At 40.8% G+C, this 21,770-nt stretch overlaps 1 protein-coding gene across 4 annotated transcripts in view; it reads left to right on the forward strand.

Moving 5' to 3' along the window:
• zgc:173742 (DNA topoisomerase I, mitochondrial) overlaps positions 1 to 21,770 on the forward strand; it is a 32,168-nt gene that overhangs the window by 7,991 nt on the left and 2,407 nt on the right. For all 4 annotated transcript variants that reach the window (XM_051381553.1, XM_051381552.1, XM_051381555.1 and 1 more), the window contains exons 5-17: positions 2,453 to 2,569; positions 2,720 to 2,807; positions 2,936 to 3,063; positions 3,226 to 3,341; positions 4,258 to 4,379; positions 6,511 to 6,633; positions 6,761 to 6,948; positions 7,435 to 7,579; positions 9,481 to 9,624; positions 10,130 to 10,315; positions 14,630 to 14,698; positions 20,654 to 20,768; positions 21,518 to 21,645. In XM_051381553.1, the coding sequence (XP_051237513.1) occupies positions 2,453 to 2,569; positions 2,720 to 2,807; positions 2,936 to 3,063; positions 3,226 to 3,341; positions 4,258 to 4,379; positions 6,511 to 6,633; positions 6,761 to 6,948; positions 7,435 to 7,579; positions 9,481 to 9,624; positions 10,130 to 10,315; positions 14,630 to 14,698; positions 20,654 to 20,768; positions 21,518 to 21,645 (1,669 nt within the window). The remainder of the gene's footprint in view (positions 1 to 2,452; positions 2,570 to 2,719; positions 2,808 to 2,935; positions 3,064 to 3,225; positions 3,342 to 4,257; positions 4,380 to 6,510; positions 6,634 to 6,760; positions 6,949 to 7,434; positions 7,580 to 9,480; positions 9,625 to 10,129; positions 10,316 to 14,629; positions 14,699 to 20,653; positions 20,769 to 21,517; positions 21,646 to 21,770) is intronic.

The following is a 21,770-nucleotide window of genomic DNA, read 5'->3' on the forward strand; positions in this document are numbered from 1 at the left end:
TACAAGAGTTAGGGAAGAAACATAAGGCTATTAGAAGCACACACTGTAAATGTCAATGGACACAGTGACCCACCCTTCTTTGTATAGCTTTTTATGGATTTTGCCCAGCGATGCAGTGTACCAAACAAAAGACCATTTCTACAGCAGTTTAACTGAGCAGCTTGGCCACAGCATACATGTAGGTTTGAAAAGAATACTAAAAAGAGAACTGGGAGAAGGTTAGATAAAGGCTCCTTCTGTGTATATGTGTAATGTCACAGTGGTGGAACAAACTATAATTATTTTTAATCTTTATTTAAATTGTTTCCAAATGCAGTTCTTGGACTTTCTTTGGGTTATATCCACATGGTTGAATGCACTTATTGTAAGTGGCTTTGAATTAAAAGAGTTTGGCTCACAAGTAGTTTGCCTACTGCAGAAATTCAGAACATTCATGTGTCATTATCAGTGTGACACATTGTGACACCTGTAGGCAGGCAGTGGGGGCTCTGCATTTACCTGTCATATTAACAATCCGTCCATCACTGATTGGAGCTGACACATAAAGCTTTATGCAAAGAGAACCAGTTTGAGCTCATTTAGTCAAAGTGGCTGTATTTGGCCCAGATTCCCCTGTACTGTTCTGGCATTTCTGTCAGCATGACGTCTTCATGAAGAATGTCATGCAAGTTGAAATAAGCACTTTAAATGTCCCGTGTGTAACATTTAGGAGGATCTATTGGCAGAAGTGGAACTTAATATTCATAGCTATATTTTCATTTAAGGATAATCACCGTTACCTTAGAATGAGTCGTTTTTATCTACAGAGAGTCTGCCATGTTGAACCGCCATGTTTCTACAGTAGCCCAGAACAGACAAACCAAACACGGGCTTTAATTGGGTTTTCTCAGCCACCATAGTTTCTCCTTCGTCCTTGGTTGAGTCAAGGTTTTAGTTGGTTGCCATCTGCAACTTTACTGCTAGATGCCACTAAATCCTACACCCTGTCCCTTTTATGTACGTACTGGATTTTGTATTGTGTAAGTGTAATTAGGGCTGTGGTTCCTGATTATGATGATTATGATTATGTCATGAAATTGCAATCCTCCTGTGAGCAGTCACTGGAAGAAAAAGTATTGTATTAATTAAGAAAAAGACGAGGAGGTGGTGACCCCCAACAGTCACCTTGTTCTGTTTTCTTCTAACTTACAGTTTGTACAAATGATGGGGGCAATAAGCTGTGACAGTGAGTCAGGATGCACAATACCAGCACACTGAACCTGAAGCAGCTAATAGAATTCAGCTCATCAATCATTTTATTATTTATACCTGTGCTTTTCCTACAGTGACCTTTACATTACAACCGTGTTGCATCTGCGTCTTTTATCTTATTTTAAGAACTGAAACAATACAATTTTTTTCCTTTTATTAAAGTCCAGAACGTGTTTTCTCTAAAGTAAAACTAAAGTTCCCATATTGTCGGATTTTTCGTGTGAACTTGAGTATGCACAGCATTTGCAGCAAAGTCCAGATGGAGTCAGAGGCCGGAGAACCTGAGAGAAGGCTCATTACTCTCAATCAGAAGACAGCAGGGGTCATACTGTAGAAGTGCAGAGAGAGTGCATTAGGTTCATACAATGTGTACCAGGTAGTTGCTACCACAGTGGCTTGTAATTGGGATTCAGTAAGCCAGTTTGACAATTATGTGCTACAGTGCTTTACATTCTTCTCATTTCCCCCTTAACTAAATGTGAAGGAAAGGAGAACGCTGTTATTTATTAGCCGTTTATTAGCAGTGGTGTTTTGTTAATTTCCTAATTTGGGCTATTTCCCTAACCCCCAATTCCTCCCTCTGCAGGGAAATTTAAGCTTACAGTTGTGTAATTATTATTTTTTTAATTTCTAATTGCTGTAATTATGTCATTATCATTACTGTTTCAATAATGTTTCATAATTACCATAATTATGTGTGATTTCTTGTGGTCAGTGTGTCATCATTGGATTTTTTCCCCCTCTATTCTGCATGGAAGGTAATTTTGTTCTAACTGTAGCCAGCAGTGTGGCAGACAGCAGTGAAAAAGAGCCATTAAGCTTTTATTGTGCCTTGGTATTAGCTCGTTAAGTGGGAGCTAATTCAGAATCAACAGTTCAAGTCAGATTTTCGAGGACAAAATTAAGAAAAAGATGAACACTTAATAAGAAATTTGGTTTAAAAAATTAAACTACCATTACCTTGAACGGTTTAAGAGGAGTCAAAGAGGGATGATTGTCATTTTTATTGTGCTCAACTTCAAAGCTGCCTGTCTACCGTCTGCTGTGTGTTTTAGAAATATGAAAATAATTGTTACTGAATGAGATTACAAAGCAGACTTTTGATTGGAAAAAAAAAGGTTAACAGTATTAAGATGACAAGTTTTCTCAGCTTCAAAATACATGTGAACAATGTCTGTCCTTTCTTCTTTTTGTGGTTTAGCAAGTCAGTGAAACAGGAGCCAATGGACGATGACTTTACTGCAAAGAAAGGGTTGAAAAGGAAAAGAATTAAGGATGAGCCCATGGAAGGTCCTTCACATTCCTCGTCTACACCTACGTATGTCTGACCAGGTCTCTGGTTTTGCTGGCATCTATAACGCAAACTTGATTTAATATTTAGATTTGGTAGATGGTGAACTCGCACCCTTCATGTTTTTCAGAATTGTGTAAGCTATTAGTATTCTGTCTGACTTCGTGTTACATGCAGCTCAAAGAAAAGAAATAAGCAACATGGACAGGAAGACGAAAGTGACGGGGAGGCTCAGAAAAAGAAATCAAAGAAGAGAACAGACAAGGTAAACCTCTGTCCTTGCGAGCTGTTCTGTCTGCCATCAATAACACTCCCACTATATGAAGTTTGCCGGAAATGCAGTCCATGATGGGAGTGTTTGAATTCTCATCTTAAGTGTTTTTCTCGGTACAGACGGTAAAGAAAGAGGAAGGAGAGCATCCAGTCTCCAAAAAGCCTAAGAGGACAAAGGAGGAGATTGAGGAGGCAAAACAGTTGAAGATAAAAAAGAAGGAGGAGGAGGAGCAGAGTCGCTGGAGATGGTTGGGAAATGCTGCTCTTTTCATCTTGCATTGACCTGAACCCACCCCCACCACACACATACACGCAATCAAACATAAACTATATGGGGAAAAGTGGAGAGCAGCCATTTTCACTTTCTCAAATCTACCCCTTATTTTTTTCATCGTCTTGCCTCCTGCCAGGTGGGAGGAAAAGAAGTATGAAGATGGGGTGAAATGGAGGTTCCTCGAACACAATGGACCCTACTTCCCTCCTGACTACCAGCCTTTGCCAGACAACGTTCACTTCTACTACGACGGTCAGTTCAGCATGGAAGATGAATGTGTCAGAAAGGGTGATTGAAACAGGGCTGAAAAGGCTTTACACGTTATATTTGACACACACGGCATACTTTTACTCATGACAGTAATTTAAAATAACCTCACTGGTGCACTACAGAATAACTTCACTTTTTGATGATTTTCTGGGATTCTTTGTCTTTTTCTTTTTTTTAAAACTTGTGCTTCACAAGAATTAGAGAAATGGGGAGGCAGAGGTAGTGAGACAAAAAAAAATATAACAACAAATAATCAAAAAGAGACAAAAATAGACAGCTGCACTGTACATAAAAAATACACATAAAACTATATGCAGTAAATCAATTTACATACATGTGAATTTGTCATTTTGTTTAACTAAGTCAACGAGTAAAACAAACCATATTGAGAGTTGACAGTTGAGAATAAATATGCATCAAAGCAACATTTTAATTGCTTTAAATCGTGTTTTTAATTTTTTTTTAAATCTTGGACAAAGTATAAAACAAGAGTTCTTAGAAGTGGGCAGATCTGTGGATGCCAGCGTAGAGACACACAAACACAAGACACGCCCCAACTGGATGTTTAGGAAGCTAAAGGTGTATTGGGTCAAACACTGATTGATGACTGTAATTGTTTTTGCTTCGTTTAGCAGTCTAGCCACCACGGCATCCAACAGGGAGTTGGTTTGATCTGTTAATTCCTGTGCTTACATGTGCTTGTTTGTAGCTCACTCTGAATGGAGATCTTTGTCCCTGTCTCTGAGCGTAAGTCTATAAAGTCATGAATTACCCTGACAGGACTCTAGAGGAGCTGAGGTGGCTGTTATAGCATGTTGGATATTGATCTGAGCGTCTAAATGTGTCAGTTGTTTTGTTTGTTGAATTGAAATGGTGTGTTTGCTTTGTTTGTGTGTAGGTAAGAAGGTGAAGTTGAGCCTTGCCGCTGAGGAGGTGGCGTTGTTCTTTGCCCAGATGTTGGACCATGAATACACCACCAAGAAAGTGTTCCGGGAGAACTACTTTAAAGATTGGAGGAAGGTAAAGCAAGAAAGAAAGTCTGAGATCTTGTCTGACTGAAATTGAAACAAGGCTTTTGTCAGATTTCTGATGAACCATTGTGGTTTTGACCAGCAACATTTCCCTTGATGCTGCTACGATGCCTGTCAGTGTGAGCTTTATCAATTTGTTTTGTGTACATGAGCACTTTGTCTTACCTGTACAAACTCTTAATACAGGGGAGTAATGCAGTGTCCGCTTCTCATAATGTGAGCTCCAGAAACCTTCTCTTGATAACATCCCACATACAGAATTAGTTGTCTGTTCCAGCTTTGTGTTAGAGTACGTGTGTGACTGTGACTGCTACCTGCGCGCCGGTGTCTGTCAGGGTGTCCTCTGTATAGAGAAAACACAGTGCCAAGCCCCAAGGCATATCATGCAGAATTAATTTTGCGCTGCTTAGTGCTCAATGCACTTGAAAATACGATTTGTGTGAAGGCATTGATATGCTAATCCATACAAGTAGCTCCCCTGCATATGAACAAATCCAATTAAACTGTTTTATTATAGCCGGAAAAAACTCTCCTCGCTCCACTGCCCTCAGTGCCCGCCCACTGTCGGGTGTCAGTCATGCTTAGATACGCAGACTGACTGCGTGTCCATACTGCTAGAGTGATCCTAGAGAGAGGTGTGTGTGTGTGTGTGTGTGTGTGTGTGTGTGTGTGTGTGTGTGTGTGTGTGTGTGTGTGTGTGTGTGTGTGTGTGTGTGTGTGTGTGTGTGTGTGTGTGTGTGTGTGTGTGTGTGTGTGTGTGCGCTGATCTAGAGGTATGTTTCCTTTATCCTTATCAGGTTAGATGCCATTTTGTCAAATGGTTAACCAAGTCTTATATTACGATATAGTGCATGATGGCTATTATGACTGTTTTTGATGAGCACTGTGATGGGTGAAGACAATAGGATCAAGCTGTGTTGCTCATTAAAAGCCCCGTTCAGTGTGAACTGTTGCATTCGGCCACTCGAGACCAATATGACCTAAAAAATAGTCATCTAAAAAGGGATTTTTGCGCTCCCTAGGCACGAAGTGTTGATCTGTAGTTCCTGCTGCAGTAGCTTTCTTGCCTGACAGCAGGAAGCCCTTTTTTAAGCCAGTCATGTTGTCATTATGACCTTTTGCCACAGAAAACCTCTGAGATGAACTATAAAGCTCCAACTGAATTGCTCTGTATTGCTGCCCTGTTAGTGACCTCTTTGATGGGCTGACCCCCTTGTGCAATAACTTCAGGAAGTTAACAATTATAGTTGAAACTGCTACTGCTGCCTTCAGCTTGCTGCTGTGTCTATAATCTGGCCTTTCATAACGATACCACTTAATTCTCTTTCTGTCTGCTCCGCCTCCATAAAGATGAGTAATTAAACGAAAGGTCACTGATCTGCTTTGATCATGCTCATCTTATTTGGTTTTTATGATACATTATTGTTGTAATGCCCTATTTGACAGACAAAGGTTTAGTGCTCTTTATTAATGGCCCCCAGTAAATTGAATAAAGCGGCACTGGGTGCAGATTCTTTGTCTTTTTCTTCACTAAGTTCAACATTTTGACTTTGCACATTGAGGGTTTCAGGACAGAGGGTACCGTCTGCCGTACAGATTGCAAAGCCCCTCAAGGCAAAATGTGATTTGTCATTCTGGGCTATAGAAATAAAATTGACTTGACTTGACATGCCACAGAAGAAGTGTTTGGATATGCATACTTTCTGTGACCAGCGTTGAGGTTCTGAGTTAAAAATGCATTTGGTTTCATCAGTATTTCCCAGCTCTGGCTGGAGCTTTTCATACTTTATGAACTGTGGATAAAATGCTGTATGATATTGCCATCATTGATGCAGTTATTCTGGCATTACAAGATACTTGGACGGCAACTAATGATTATTTTCATTATAAATTAATCAGATTATTTTTTTATATATATTTGATTAATTATAACCCGGTCCAGGATAAGCAGTGGAAAATGGATCGATGAATGATTAATTGTCTTGTGTATAAAATGTCACTGTTTCCCAGAAGCATTTTCTATTTTTACGGGATTAATAATGACTGAAAAGATTTATCGATTATCAAAATTGTTGATTCATTTTCTAACTCATCATACTTGAGTTTTTGTGTTTGTTTAGGAAATGACCCATGAAGAAAGGTCACTCATTAAAAATCTTGACAAATGTGACTTTGGAGAGATCCATGCTATGCATAAAGCCAAGGTGGAGGCCAGGAAAAACATGACCAAGGAGGAGAAACTGGTAAGGTTCTGGCTTTTTTCTTCTGTTGTTTTTATAACTTACAGTGCCCTCTTTTCTTTTTAGTGCCAGTGTGGCTCATTTATGCTCTGGATAATAATTATTTGTGTCCATTTTATTTCTGTTGTAGGCTGTGAAAGAAGCCAACCAGAAGATAGTGGATGAGTATGGCTTCTGTCTGCTGGACCACCACAAAGAGCGTATTGGCAACTTCAAGATTGAGCCTCCAGGACTGTTCCGGGGTCGAGGCGAGCATCCCAAACAGGGCATGCTGAAGAAAAGGATCCAACCAGAGGATGTCATCATCAACTGCAGCAAGTGAGAGTGGGGCAGAGGGATCAAACTGCATACGGAGATGTGTGACCTCGTAGTGATGCATAAGTAAAGGGTGGTCTGACGAAAAACATCACCCTAGCTGTTAAAACCCCAGTTGTCACTCCTCTTGGTGTGACCTAACTGGGTGCACAGGAAAGAAGACCTCAGTGCACAAAGTGTTGAAAAGCTTTAAATCATTTCAATCTTTTTAAATAAGTACTATACATTACCATGTCTGCACAGGCATAAAAACTGCTACAGATGCTGCGGTGTTTGGATTTTGACCAAGTGAATGTGTTTTCTTTAGGTAATTTTGGGAATGTTAATGTAAAATCTCTCAGTAATTATAGTTTTGCATCACTTATTCACTTTGGTGTCATACATTTATGGTTAGAAGGCTTGAGCCTCTGTAGGAGTCTGTAGCTTGTACTCCAGTGCTGTGACTGCTTACACACATATATTCTTTCTTGCTCTCTCTTTCATTGACAGAGAAGCCAGTATCCCTGTGCCACCTGCTGGTCACCACTGGAAGGAGGTCCGACATGACAACACTGTGACATGGCTGGCCAGCTGGACTGAGAACATCCAAGGCTCCATTAAATACATCATGCTCAATGCCAACTCAAAACTCAAGGTACAGGACAAAGAACACTCCTAGATTAATTAACTGGTTAGCTTAACCAGTTTTATTGTTGTAGTTCAGGGACAGGCAGGCAACGGTGTATGGTTTGATAACTCAAATTTGATTCAACACCTTTGGTTTTTACATTGGGTTTTCAGTTAATCAATACATCTACCCAATACTCCCCACAAGCACCTAAATGCATCACCAGTCAAGTGTTGCCATAGCACCTCGGCATTTAACAGCTTGCCATTCAAAAAAAAAAATGTTTTGACAAGAATGACAGATGTCATGTTTTTCACCGCCATGGATTATGCGTCTCAGGTTTTACAAGTCTTAAAGTAGATTTAATTTCAAACACTGACATGAATGGAAACCAATCACTGCCTGAAAGGGTGAAAAATACACCTTCATCAATCAAAACCTGCCTTGGAAAATAGAGTTGTATTTACAATACAGCACCCAAAATTTAGGGTGTTTTTTAAACAAGCTATTAAGCTTTTTTTTTTTAACCTTTGCCTTTTCATGTCTTACTCCATAAGCAAGCAAAACACTGACAGCACCAATAAAAAGGAAAAACAAATCTAAATTTCACAGTCCCTGTTTCCATTTTTTTAATATAAATTGTGTTCCTAACATATAAGACAGTTTAATGAGGTTCCCAATGTTGTGAAAAGGGTAGTCTAGTTTTTTAGTTGATGCTTAGTGATGTTTTCTAGATTAGGAAGGCAGAAAACATATGAGCCATCAAATGGCTTTGGCTGTAGAGTTAGTGGTGTGTCAAATGCTACTGTAAACAGAAGATTTAAAGGGGAACTCCACCAATTTTACACACCAAAGTCTGTTTACAGGTCTTAGGAGTACTACTGCACATGTGCGTGCAGTGTCCTCCAGAGGGAGGTGCGCTCAGTGAAAAAAATTGCATCATCACTTTAGTGAGTCAATGTCAGTTGGTGCCGAAGACTACAAGTTTGAAAATGAAAAGAGGGCTATGCTACTGTAGCATAACGCAGCCTGAATCTCAGGCACGTTGAATTGTGAGTAATTTAGGCCCCAGAATGTGTGTCCATTATGGGTCAATGTTAGGAGCATGCAATGCTAAATTCTTGTACTATTTTAAGGCCATTCAAGGCATTTGGTCAGCATTTGTCATTACTATGTCTTCCCAAAACAAAATGACAAAAAACAAACTCACACGGTGTAAACATTTCCACAGCAATTTATAAAAAAAAACCTAGCATGCATCCCTGTTGTGTTGAATGAGGGCCAAACTGTTTGTGTAGGAAATTTGCATGCAAGTATCCTAATGCTTTTTATTTAGCATTTAAATTCTATATTGGTTTTGTTTGCGAGGCTAAATGGCAACTTCTTTGAGTTATAATGTGTGTGTGTTCAAAAAGACACGTGCGCGATGTCTCATTATTCTTTCCCCTTCTCTCATTTCTTTCCCTGCACTCTTCCATTTGCTCACTCTTCCTCTTCCTCTTCCATCTTTCTTATGTAAAGGTTAAGTTATTCCACTGTTCGCCTCTATGACAATATGTGTGTGTGTGCTCACTGATGGCGGGTTTAATTGTCTCTTGGTTGCAATATAAAACCAGCAGCAAACAGCAGGCAAAGATAATTTAGTTATTAAAGTTGTGTAGTTGTGTGTCTTTATAGTCACATCACTATTAGCATGTTGAATAATGTCTTTGATTTGAGGCTTATGAAGGAAAATGACTTAATGCTGCCAGTTTGTTGCTTAAGTTCTTTGTTTTAAGTTGTGACCTCTCTCTGCTGCTCCCTTATCTTTATCCCTCCTTCTCACTGTCTCCCTTTTCTCTCCTTTTCCCATCCTGCTCATTGTTGCTTTTCTCTTTGTCTACACCCCTCTTCGTCCTTCTTTCCTACTTTTTGTCCTATTAATGCAGGGAGAGAAGGACTGGGAGAAATACGAGGTTGCTCGGAAACTGAAGTCGTGCGTGGACGATATTCGTAACCAGTACCACCAGGATCTCAAATCGAAACAGATGGGCACGCGGCAAAGAGCTGTGGCTCTCTACTTCATAGACAAGGTCTGGTTCGGAGCTGGAGAGGAAAACCTCTGAAGTAAAAATGCAGCAATTGGGATACCCAGTTTACACACCGGTGCTATGAACTGCTGTCACTTTCAGAGATTCCCCTTTGTGATTAGGTCTGATACCAAGAGCCATGTGAACATATTGGAAATCAATGTAATAAGTCTTGATTGCCTTTGCTCACATAGCTGAATGGAAGATCTCTTGCTAGGAGAAAAAAAGTGTAGCCATTTTCTTCCAGTGACCCTAAGCTAATTATCTTATTCTGCATTGAGTGAAATGATAGATCGAGTGTGTGATTGCTTTTGGCTCATGCCAAAGACTATTTAAATTCTGATTCGGCTTTGTTTTGTTTATTTCTTCTTCACGTTGAGTGTGTATGTGTATATATTTAATAGTCATCTGATTGACACTGTGAACGGAAGGGGTGGTGGTGATAGTGCTGGGAGGGTATGTAGAGATTTTGATGGGTATTTATCTGTGTCTTGTGACCCCAAAAAAGCTGGCACTGAGAGCTGGTAATGAGAAGGAGGAGGGAGAGACGGCAGACACAGTGGGCTGCTGCTCGCTACGTGTCGAGCACATCACCCTCCACGAGCAACTGGACGGCAGCGAGTGTGTGGTGGAGTTCGACTTCCTGGGTAAAGACTCCATCCGCTACTACAATAAGGTCCCTGTCATCAGAAAGGTAAAGGAACTGAAAAAGGCACAAAAACACACACACACACACACACACACACACACACACACACACACACACGTTCATTCCTGCTTTTATGTGTTTGCTTGGATCTGGAAGTTGAAGAATACAGCCAAGAAATGAACATTGGCTGGGCTGTTCATTGCAATACAAGACCAATGTATTTCATTATAATAATCTAGGTCTTGCCCTTTGGGTTTTGGCAGAAGTCCCTGCAGAGAAGGTCACTCACGAACATATCGATATGCACACAGCCCGAGGCAGAGAGGGAACTGAGAAATGTCCTCGGGGCACTGTTGTAGATTGGATTCCTGAGGTTGTGGTGGTTTAATTTGTCTGTCTGTTAGAACTGCCCCTGTTCATGTACATGCATCATAGCGTGGTTTGAATATTCTGGTCAAATTTATACTCCATAAGTAGAACTTAAGAGTACTACAGGAATCATGATTTTTTTCCCCCTTTTATTCACTATGTTACAACTTTAATGGCACAATTATTACAACAGTTTGTCAAATCTTATAATAAGGTATAATCCTTTTCTTTGAAATGTATCATTATTATCTGTTTTATAGCGTTGCATAGATTTTAGGTTTTTCATTGATGGTCTCATGTCGACAAACTGATCCTTAACAACAGCTTTACTGGAGTTTCACCATGCTTGCATTACCTTCAAAGTAATTAATCAGTGTGGCAACACACAGTCTGCTGTATCCTAATGAAGATTAGACAGCCTTGTGATTAAGAGGGATCTCATGCACATTAGTTTTAGTAACAGACAGTATTGCATGGTTAACTCTTTGTTCGGGTAGGTTCTTGTCCTCAGGTATTTACAGATCCAACTATTCCATCTGTGTATTATAACACAGGAAACACTGGATCCTACATTTCCCATAAAGGTCCAGAGTGTAACATTTAAGAGGATCTGTTGGCAGAAATAGAATATAATATTCAAAGGTATATTTTCATGAGCATATAACCACGTTTTATTACCTTTAGTACGTGTTTTATCAACAGGTCCTCTTCTACTTATATCGAACCACCATGTTTCTACAGAAGCCCAGAACGGCCAAACCAAACACTGTCTCTAAATAGGGCCTTTCAGAATGTCCATCGTAGTTTCTCCTAGAAGCTTGGGAGGCTGGGCTGTCTTCAGATGGTTGCAATCTACAACTTCACCACTAGATGTCTCCAATAGCATCTTTCATTAGACCTCCAACCTGCCTTCTAAATGTCCAATTCTCAGTCAACACCTCCAGCTTGTAACTCAGGTTTCTGTGAAGCCCAAACTGACAACATGAGAAAAGAAAAACCAATTGAGTATTGCAGAAACTCTTGACAATCTTTAGTTTATCTGATAACAGTAAATAGTTATGCGTACTCCTGTAATGAGCAGGTTAGCCAATGCCACAATACAAGAAAACAAAATGTGTCTGGAAAGTTTGTTTTTTTAATCTTGTGTAGCTGTCTGCAATCTGTCAAACAGCTGTCTCATTTGTGTGTGTGTGTGTGTGTGTGTGTGTGTGTGTGTGTGTGTGTGTGTGTGTGTGTGTGTGTGTGTGTGTGTGTGTGTGTGTGTGTGTGTGTGTGTGTGCATATGTAAATTTCAAACCCCTCCTCTGGTGTCAGCCCATGCTATCTTCTATTCCAGAGATGGAAAAAGAAATGTTAGCACCTGACAGCCAAAGTGTTTTGTTTCTTGGCAGAACGTATAATTATTCAAATGAGCGCATTGAAAAGCAACACATTAGCTAGAATTAATTAGTCCCTTGCATATTTTAGCATCGTCAATTCCCAGAGAAATCAGTGAGATTGCTGCTAAATGTCATTTGGAATAAAATGGAACAAGGATGGAAGGAAGGAATTTTCATTTTTAACCTCTGGAGGGAGTTGAATCATTTAATCTAATACTTGAGCTTATATATATTTGTCTTTTATATACTGAATATGCAATCTGCTGCCTCTGCAAAACAAATCTGCCTGCAGAGAACATGGGGCTCCACAGGGAATGAATGAACAATTGACATGGACCGCCAATACTGTATGTCCCTTATGTAATTTAAAAGACTAGAGTGTAGGATTTAGTGGCATCTAGCAGTGTAGTTGCAGATTGCAACTCCCTCGCTTCACCCTACTCTTCCAAGCACAAAGTACTGTGGCCGCAAAACACGCAAACGGCCCTATCTAGGGCCAATCTTTGGTTTGTCTGTTTTGGGCTACTGTAGGAACATGGTGGTTCAACGTGGCGGCCTCCATCGAAACTTACCTGCGGTGTCTGTAGATAAAAAAGTCTCATTCTAAGGTAACATAAACACAACTATCCTTATTTTAAGATGATTATACACTAATGAAAACATACCTGAAAACTAATATACACATATATCAATATCAGATTCCATTTCTGCCAATAGAACCTCCTATATGTCACAAGCTGGTCCTTTAATGGAAATTAAAAAAAAAGTTACTAAATGGGATACACATTCTTGAATTTGGTCCAGTATTGAGTGAGTGTAAAAGTGCTTAATTTTGCCACTTACTAGCTCAGATTGTTATAAGTGTCTTGACAACACGACCCTATTGAATATACAACATTTCTGTACCTTTTGCTTAATCCGCTGTGTGTCTAAGTGTCGCAGTGGAGTACAGAAAGCGTAGCTTAGTGTTATGTAAAAGACTTTCAACGCCGTGGCTGAATATTAAACTGATTTGGATGAGGCCTTTTGAATTTGATAGCTTCCTGTAGTTATTACACAGATAAGACTACAAATTGAAGCGAGAACAAGGAGAGAGAGAGAGAGAGAGAGAGACACGCAACAGGCAGAGGAACGTAAACCAGCTGATGCTAGGCTGTGAAGCTCAGAAGACTGGTGCTGTTCCTGTGGGTGCTGTACCCACAAAGGAGATTTTATCAACCGAATCAACTAAAGGGCACTGAAAACGTAAAATGTACCTATGGGGTTGTTTCTTTATAACAACCTGAGCAGTCAGTAGCAAAAACAAGCACTTTAAAAAAAGGTCCAGGTTGAAAAATACCTTACGATACCATTTAAGCCATACACATGAACACTTATGTGCCTCTCCCAACCATGATTGCTCAGGCAATGACTGATCAGCACCTCAGTGCATCTGTTTGTTGTTCAAAAAACCAGTACCTACTTATTACTCAATTTGAACACCAGTTAAAAAGCTGAATGACTCTATCAAATAGCCCTGGAGTGTGGGGACACCTGCAGATGCATAAACTATTGTGTTGGGTATGTTCAGCCTGTTGAGCATTTATTTATTTTCTAAATGATTATTTCCATTCTTAAAACACACACGCACCCAAACACATCACTAAACCAATTAGACGGGCTCACTTTGGTGTCTCTGCTTCTCTGAGACTTTTAGACAGACACTGATTTACATTTTCATCCCAAAAGCACTAGCACTTTACTTTTTATATTTTCAGTTCATTTGCCAAGGGGAACAACATTGCCACACAAATCAGCAAGTGAATATGTCAGTGTGTTTTATAAAGCAACACATCTGCTGCTATTAATTGGTGTCTTGCATATTTTACTAGTTTATTAGGCAAATGGTGCATCTGTGCAACCCACAGAGTCGCTGGAAATGTCAGATGTAATTGTGCCGGTTTTACTCCTCTGGCTCTGCTCTGAGATGGACAAATGAAGTCAGGCTCCAGATATCACACACACACACACACACACACACACACACACACACACCACAGTTCTTGTGTCTAACGTGCATTGTAATATGAGGTGTGGAACATATCAATATTCATGGACACCGGTATTTCAAATGCCTCACTATAGCCTGACAAAACCCTTGTGACCTGACCAACCTCTGACATTAACAATTCCATTGACTTACAATGGTTACACAGGTGCGCATGTTGTGTAGGCGATGTGTGTTTCATTTTGGTGTAACGTTGACATGATGGTGAAGCTACAACTGAGCAATGTCTGACAATACACCTAACACTTAGAAAGTAGAAAATTTGTACTTGCATGCTGTCTACTGGCGTATGAGTGCAGGGTTGAGTGAAGCTGATGCCGGCTGATGTCCACACTGTGTTTATTGTTCCCCGGTTCTTATAATACGGATACACAAACACTCTTTCTAGTAGTCCTCTAATGAAACACAAACTTCATGATCATCAGCGCAAAACCCAATTTCGATTCCCAGTTTCAGTGGTTAGTAAGTAAAGTAGGTAAACTCAGGTTGGGTTGAGACATACTAGAAGTGAATGTTTCTTATGTTGTTTGTCCCTTGATCAAATTTGTCTGTATATCTTTTCAGGTTTTTAAGAATCTTAAACTGTTCATGGAGAACAAGCAACCTGGAGATGACCTCTTTGACCGCCTTAATGTGAGTGTCTCACAAACTACATTTATTTCCTTTTAGTAGTTTTACATGTATTCAGTGATTCTAGTCACCCCAGATATTTAGTTTTGGGAAACATTGCCAGTTAACATGTTGGTGTTAAAAGTAAATAATTAGTAAATGGAAAAAAAAGTAGAAGTGAAAACCGCTCACAAATGCTTTGAGTAATTGCTAAATGTGTAAAAGAGTACCTGAATTTGTTCGGGGTTGTGTGAAATATGTGAGAAACTCCCCGAGGTGTGTAATATCTGAAGAAAAGGTAGAAACAGATTGGGAAAGCAAAATAGAATTAGATTTTTTTTATTTATTTTTTTTATGTTTTCTGGAGACAGAAGGCTGCAGTAAAGGAAAAGCAGGGACTAAATTGTAAAGTGTAAGAGATGAGATTGAATGAGGATGAGCCATTGGTGTGGAGAGATGAAAGGAGTAAAGTGAGGAATCGGTAGGTGAGGAGAAGGAGAAGGATATTGGAAGCGGGGAGGCTGAAAGCAGAAAAGGAGTTTCAAAAGAGAGAGGGGATGGACTCTGCCAGATAAAAATGAAACTGCGCAAGTGGAAATTGAAAGTGAACATGCTAGGCGGATGAATTTCCACACATAAAAATCTGGCGTCTTCTCAACCTCTTCGTGTGGCTGCAGGCAGCAAGGCCACACAGAATGCAGCAGTTATACACATGGTCGGTCCACCGCAGGGGAGATGCAGGGCTTCTTAGGGTGCACTCAGTCTTTACAAAACAAGATCAGCGGCATTATTTGTCTATTTGAGACTACACCCCAGGCTAACACATTGCCATCGTCGAGGAAACATATTCAGAAACACTCAATACACAGGTTTTCTGGAGTGGAAAACCAGGCTACTGCTACACTCGCTCACTGGTGACCTTGGGTTAAGTTCTCTCATTGCTGAGAAATAATTTGTCTTGAGATACGCTGAAGAGAGACGGGGATGTAGGTGGGAACATATGCAACAGATGAACGGTCACATTGGTGGAGAGGGCTTTAATGAAACAGGTGCATGAGTAAGGTTTGAGAGCCAGCCACGTGTTGGTATATAAAGATTGACAGGTAGGAAGTAGGAAGATACGAGACAGGACAGAAGTGAGAGGGTGGAATGAAGAGATGGAGCAATTGAAGGAAGGAGTGCGGTGCCTCTGCTCTCTGCCCTCTAGTGCGTCAGGAAATGTCAGGGTTTGTTGGAGGTGGAATGGTAATGGCTGCTGTGGGCAGGCCTGATCGACACCCAGAAAGGCCAGGCCACTGAGAGGGTGGGGGGGAGGTAGGAAAGTGACAGCTGGTCCAGGTGAGGGGAGGTTAGGAGGGAGAAGGTGGACGATAGCTGGGAACAGGTAGGAGGTGCAAGGAGAGGGAAAGAGGGAGGGAGGAAGCAGCTGTAAGGCTGAGATGAGGAAGAGGAAGATGTGGAAATGGGATGGAGGATGAGTGCTGTTATCCTCTGCTGGTCTCATGTAGAGAGCTTGTTGAAGACATTGATGAAATATGAAAGTGGAAAAATGGGACCCAAAGCGAAATAAGAAAACAGGAAGAAGAGAGTCAAAGAGTTAAGTGACTCATCCATATTCAATTAACACCTTCTCTGATGTGTGGAGCTAACCCAGCTTGCCTGGTGAGCATGGTGTTAATTGTTTTAAACGTAGGACAGACTCCCTGAACAAAAAATTAAAACTACAGCTGAGGTCAAGACATTTAAAAGGCACCTCAATAATGGTTAAACCAGCACAGAAATGACAATTTCCAACAAAAACCACTACGTTGTGAACACACTCATTACAAACACTAACAGACAGTAGCGTTTGCATTTTGGAACATACAATAGCAAACTTAAAAACTACTCCGTCACGATAGGAGCTGAAGCCGTCTCTCAGCACTACCTGCAGTGTGTGGCCGAGTAACCTAGGCTCCACAGCTGAGCAGAGGGCGGTGCGGAGAAGCAGTGTCCGCCTGGAGATGCTGACCTTGTCTCTTAGTCCTCTTCGACCTATCTCCACACTTCGTTTTAGCGCTGTGCCCATGTACTTACTATCTCCCCAGGGATTTCTTGTTGTTGTCAGCTGTGTTTATATTTCCCCAGATGTTAACGCCAAGGCAGCAGCAGAGCTGGTAGTTGAGCAGGTTACGTTATATTGGCAAAGTATTCCGGAGCGCTGGTGTTTATCTCGAACGATTATAAGTCACAGACTGCCATCATTTTAACAGTATGTGGACATTAACACCGGGAGGGAAAACATCTTTGATTTGTGCTACGGTAATATTACTGACGCATTTTGTGCCTGTTAATAGTACCCAATGCTCTGATCCCCCTTCCCCACTTTATTACGTTTCACATACCTTTCCTTTACGGCGGTGCGCCTTCACCCTTCCCCACCCGGACTCATTTGTTATTAATTATAGGCTATTTAAAGTCCAAGGGCATCCACTGTTAAAAATAAATTAAAAAATAAAATAAAACCTTTAAACACACGATGTCCCTGAGCTGGTTATCGTATCTTGAAAATCTCCTACTGCTGCAACCCTAGATGCAGTCCCCCGATTCTTAGGACAGAAAAGATGCTATTCGTCCATCCAAAACAAGCACACTTCACCTCCATACCTTTACCTGGAAATGGAAGATTGCGTCTTTATTTTCAGCAGTGTGACGTATTTTTGAGTGAAAAGGAATACGTGGGTGAAGAACAGTTACGAGATGGATTTTAATCAGTACTGGATTGCTCAAAAGTGGCCATTAGAATTTATCCTACAACCTTCCCTGACTTCAAGAGGAGCCATCAGAAATATTTTAAGGTTTTAGAGGACACATTAGAATATGTATTAAAACAGTTTAAAAGGAAAAAGGGAAGGATTCTGCTGTATGAACATTGTCACGTATGACAGATTTCTGGCATTTACCAACATTACTGAAGAAGTAACACACAGGGCTTTTCTCATTTATCTGATTTGTGCGTCCTCGTCTCCTCTCTCCTCCGTCCTCCTGCCTGTGACCCGGGAATCAATCTCAGTGCGCCATGTTGAAAGATGTTTCAATTCCTGAATTGCATCTGGAGGAGGGAGGATAGAGGAGGCTTGCTGGAGGAGCTATGAGCAGGGCTACACAGGTGCATCCTTTACGGACGTATAAAAGAGGCGTGGCACACTGCTGGTATATACGAACCACGGCGGGGGTGCTCTGTATTGATGAGTTATATTAGTTGCTGAAGTTGATCAAACTTTCTGCCCTTTACTGTTCCAACCACATTCCTTCATGACACTTTACCTTCATACAGGTAGTTACCATGGTAACGGCCAAAGAAACTCTTAAACTACCGTCACACACATAATAAGAGACTTATAGAGAATTAACAGTGTTACGAGTCTGTGTTTAATTCGGCATATATTTAATTCACCAGCCAGCGCTTATTTGAGTGAGTGAGCCTCTCATTCCCACAGTCTTCTCCTACGGAGACTGTAGCGAGTTGAGGCAATTAAATTGTCGAAAAGTTTATCTTTATGGATCATACTGATGCCGAATTGACAAGTAGACTATGGACATATGATGCCCTTTATCTTGTGCTTCTAGAGCTGCGTGTTGTTAAGGATACGTAACGCATTGTTTAAATGCGATATTTCTTAAAGGGAGTTTGGTGCAATATATTCCCTTAAAGTACAGAACGTAATGAAATCATATACAATAGTGCAATAAACTGAGATTTATAGTGAAAGAGCAGCTTTATTGGTCATTATTAAAATATAAATGTATTACATCCATAGACTACGTTCTTGTCACATTATACCACGTTGTCAATTGAATTAAAAGTAAATGTATAATAATTTTTATGAACATGCTTATCTGACAGATAATAAAATACAGCTGTGGTCTATAAGAAAACATTAGGCAGATGATACAGCTGTGCAGTTGCTGAGTCTGAAGCAAGGACATTGCTTTTGTTAAATGTATGTTGTCTCTCTCCTCTGTCTTTCCTCACATCCTCCGCTCACATCTCTGGTGGGAGTGACTCAGATGCGAAGAGAGGAGAGGGATCAAGGCTGTACAATCTAGGAAATGAAAAAGGCCTATCGAGACAGACCTTGGGAAGTTTTTTTTTTTTTTTTTTCTTTAAGCTGCGGATTGTTTAGGTGTAACATCCTGGCTTCAGGTCTGGCACAAGGCTTTTTCCCTATGTCTTGTCTCTGTTTACCCGCACAAAATGCTGAACTGAACAGCATTTTTTCAGAAATACGTAACGTAATGTACCCTGGAGTTAATAATGCAGTTTGGAATATTTGGTTAATTTGGCCAGTGCTTTCTAATATCTGAAAGCATTCAATGTTGCAAACATTTAATTGTAACAAATGATAGAGAGAGACAAAGAGGTGCTCCTCAGTAATAGATTCCAAAATGCTCAGCCACGGTGATTGTGGTTTTTCTGAGCATGCACACACACACACACACACACACACACACACACACACACACACACCAGGTTGAGGTCTGAGTGCCTGATATGAGCTGGAAATGCAGGCGTTTGTCAGGTTTGTCTGGAAGCCTTATCTCCAGAGTCTACATCATTATAGCTACAGTACACTCACTGTCTGCAGTTTCAGCTTAACTGTAACCTCAGTGGGACTTCTTTAACTAGATTTTAGTCAAATAAATTAAATTACTACCTGCAGTGCAGTGTAGTTCCTATGAGATGCTTTATTTTGGCACATTTCATTATTTTCCCTCCATTGTATTGCTTCCACCATCTACTAGCAGGGATTTTTTTTTTTTATAGGGAACTGATGCAGAAAATACACAAATTGGACTGAAAATAAGATCATCATAGCTAGTTTAGAATGGAAACATATTTGAGTTACCATCACCACAAACTGACTAGCAGTATGTTAATGAGGAAGTCCAGCGCATAGCAGCCTGTATTCTAGATAGGAAATTACAACTGCAGTAATGACGAGTTGTGATAATGCCTTGACATACACAAACACACACACACATTTGTGCACACACACAGTGCATCACGCCAAGTGAGTTGGTGGGTGAGAGCTATCCTACTTGCCCCTCACCTTCATTAGCATTGCAGGGGCAGAGTTGGGTAGCTCGTTAGCGGGCACGACGGCAATCGTGTGTGTGTGTGTGTGTGTGTGTGTGTGTGTGTGTACAGATGTGTGTACCTGCATGAACATTGTATTGTATACATGAAAACCCTCCCTCATCCTGTTTCTAATAGTCTCCTGCAGCGAGACTCACGCATTCATACAAGTCGGTGGCCCCAGTCAGCCGGGTCCTGACCCCGCTCTGATTAAACCAATCACATTATTATTTTAATCTTCATCAGAATCAGTGGAATTATTTCTTCTTTGGCCACAGCCGTGGGCTCACCAGCAAGCTCATGTGGACATTTGTTTTCACGTCTGTGTGCTTTCATCTATGTTTAGAAATCTGTGTGTTATCTGTCTCTCAAGTCCACATGTTTGTGCCTCGTATCAGTGTGTGTGCAGTGAACACTGGTGTTTGTTTTGCTTCCACACCAGTGCTATGCCCTTACACTCTGTTTCATCTCTTTTGCTGTTCTGTTGAAGCTGCAGCCATTTGACAGGGGCTAATGGCTATCTAACCACCGGCTATGACAGCTCTAACTTGTTATAATACCTACAGAAATGTCAAAGGGGAAATCATACTGTGATCTTTTTTAATCTTCCTGCTCTAATGGATGATGATGATAATGAAGGCTGAGCTGATATTTTATGTGTTTTGTTTGTTATGGTATATTACAGACGTTTTAAAGCCAGCAGTGGCACAATGCCACAGTGCCACCTAGTGGTAGAGTTTTGATTCAGTCAGTGCAATGGTTTTGTGATGACAGTGTGTTTCTTCTGCACAGCGCGGATGTGAATGTGTTGTTCTTTGTCTGTTTCTCTTTGTCCCGCTCCCTCCCATTTCCCATTTCAGACAAACATGCTGAACAAGCACCTGAGTTCTCTCATGCCAGGTCTGACTGCGAAGGTCTTCAGGACATACAACGCCTCTATCACTTTACAGCAGCAGCTCAAAGAGCTCACAAACAGTACGTCACACACACAGACAGATTACTATAAAGCAGTCTAACATTACATAAATAGCCTTTTAAAGCACTGGCTCGTATTCCTCAGCAGTTGGACAAGTACCAGCAGCTTTAATACTGTAGTCTTTTATCAGTCTGGCTCTTATCATCATCTTATTACCTGGCTGCTTATGTCACGGAGTCCCATGATAAAACTTTTTATTATTAGCTTGCTTGATTTAAGATACCCTGACATCAGCCAGCTTTTCCAGCCATGGCAGGAGTACATTATCACTATACCCAGTGCTGTGTGTCTCTGCCTCGCTCTTATCAGGGTCCCATTGGCTGCTTCTGCCACAGTTTCTCATTCAGAGATAGAAGTGTCACACTCTCTTCTCATTTCTGGATTGCCACTGAGAGCCAATCTGCAGGTTGACATGTGGTTATAGTGTGTGTGTGTGTGTGTGTGTTGTGTGGACTCCAGGAAGAATAAATGAAGCTAATAGGGATCTGAATAAATGAAATGAAACAGTAGCAACCTGTAAGTGTGTCTGTGTGTGTCTGTGTGTGTGTGTGTGTGTGTGTGTCTGTGTGTGTGTGTGTGTGTTCATGGTTGAGATTTGTGGTGCAGATGGTGGGTGGGAAATAATAACATGAGGGACACCAGCAGGGTTTTATCTTTTTTAATTTCTGTGCATAATTCTGATCAGATATGTGTTCTCAGTGGGGTTTTCCTGTTTAAATACACATTACTGTTCTTTCACCCTCCAAAGAGTCGGACAATGTGGCAGAGAAACTGCTGTCCTACAACAGGGCTAACAGAGCAGTTGCTATTCTGTGTAACCACCAGCGGGCGCCGCCAAAGACCTTTGATCAGTCAATGGCTAACCTTCAGGCCAAGGTAAGAACTGCTTTACTTGGTTTATTGCATACAGTCGCTTATCACATTAACATTTACCTAAGAATGGAGGGCGTTGCTGTCACTCCAACAGTTTTGAAGAATTCAAGAGACAACCTTTCCAGCCC

This window comes from Dicentrarchus labrax, unplaced genomic scaffold, assembly GCF_905237075.1.
Source record: "Dicentrarchus labrax unplaced genomic scaffold, dlabrax2021, whole genome shotgun sequence".
Lineage (NCBI taxonomy): Eukaryota > Metazoa > Chordata > Actinopteri > Moronidae > Dicentrarchus > Dicentrarchus labrax.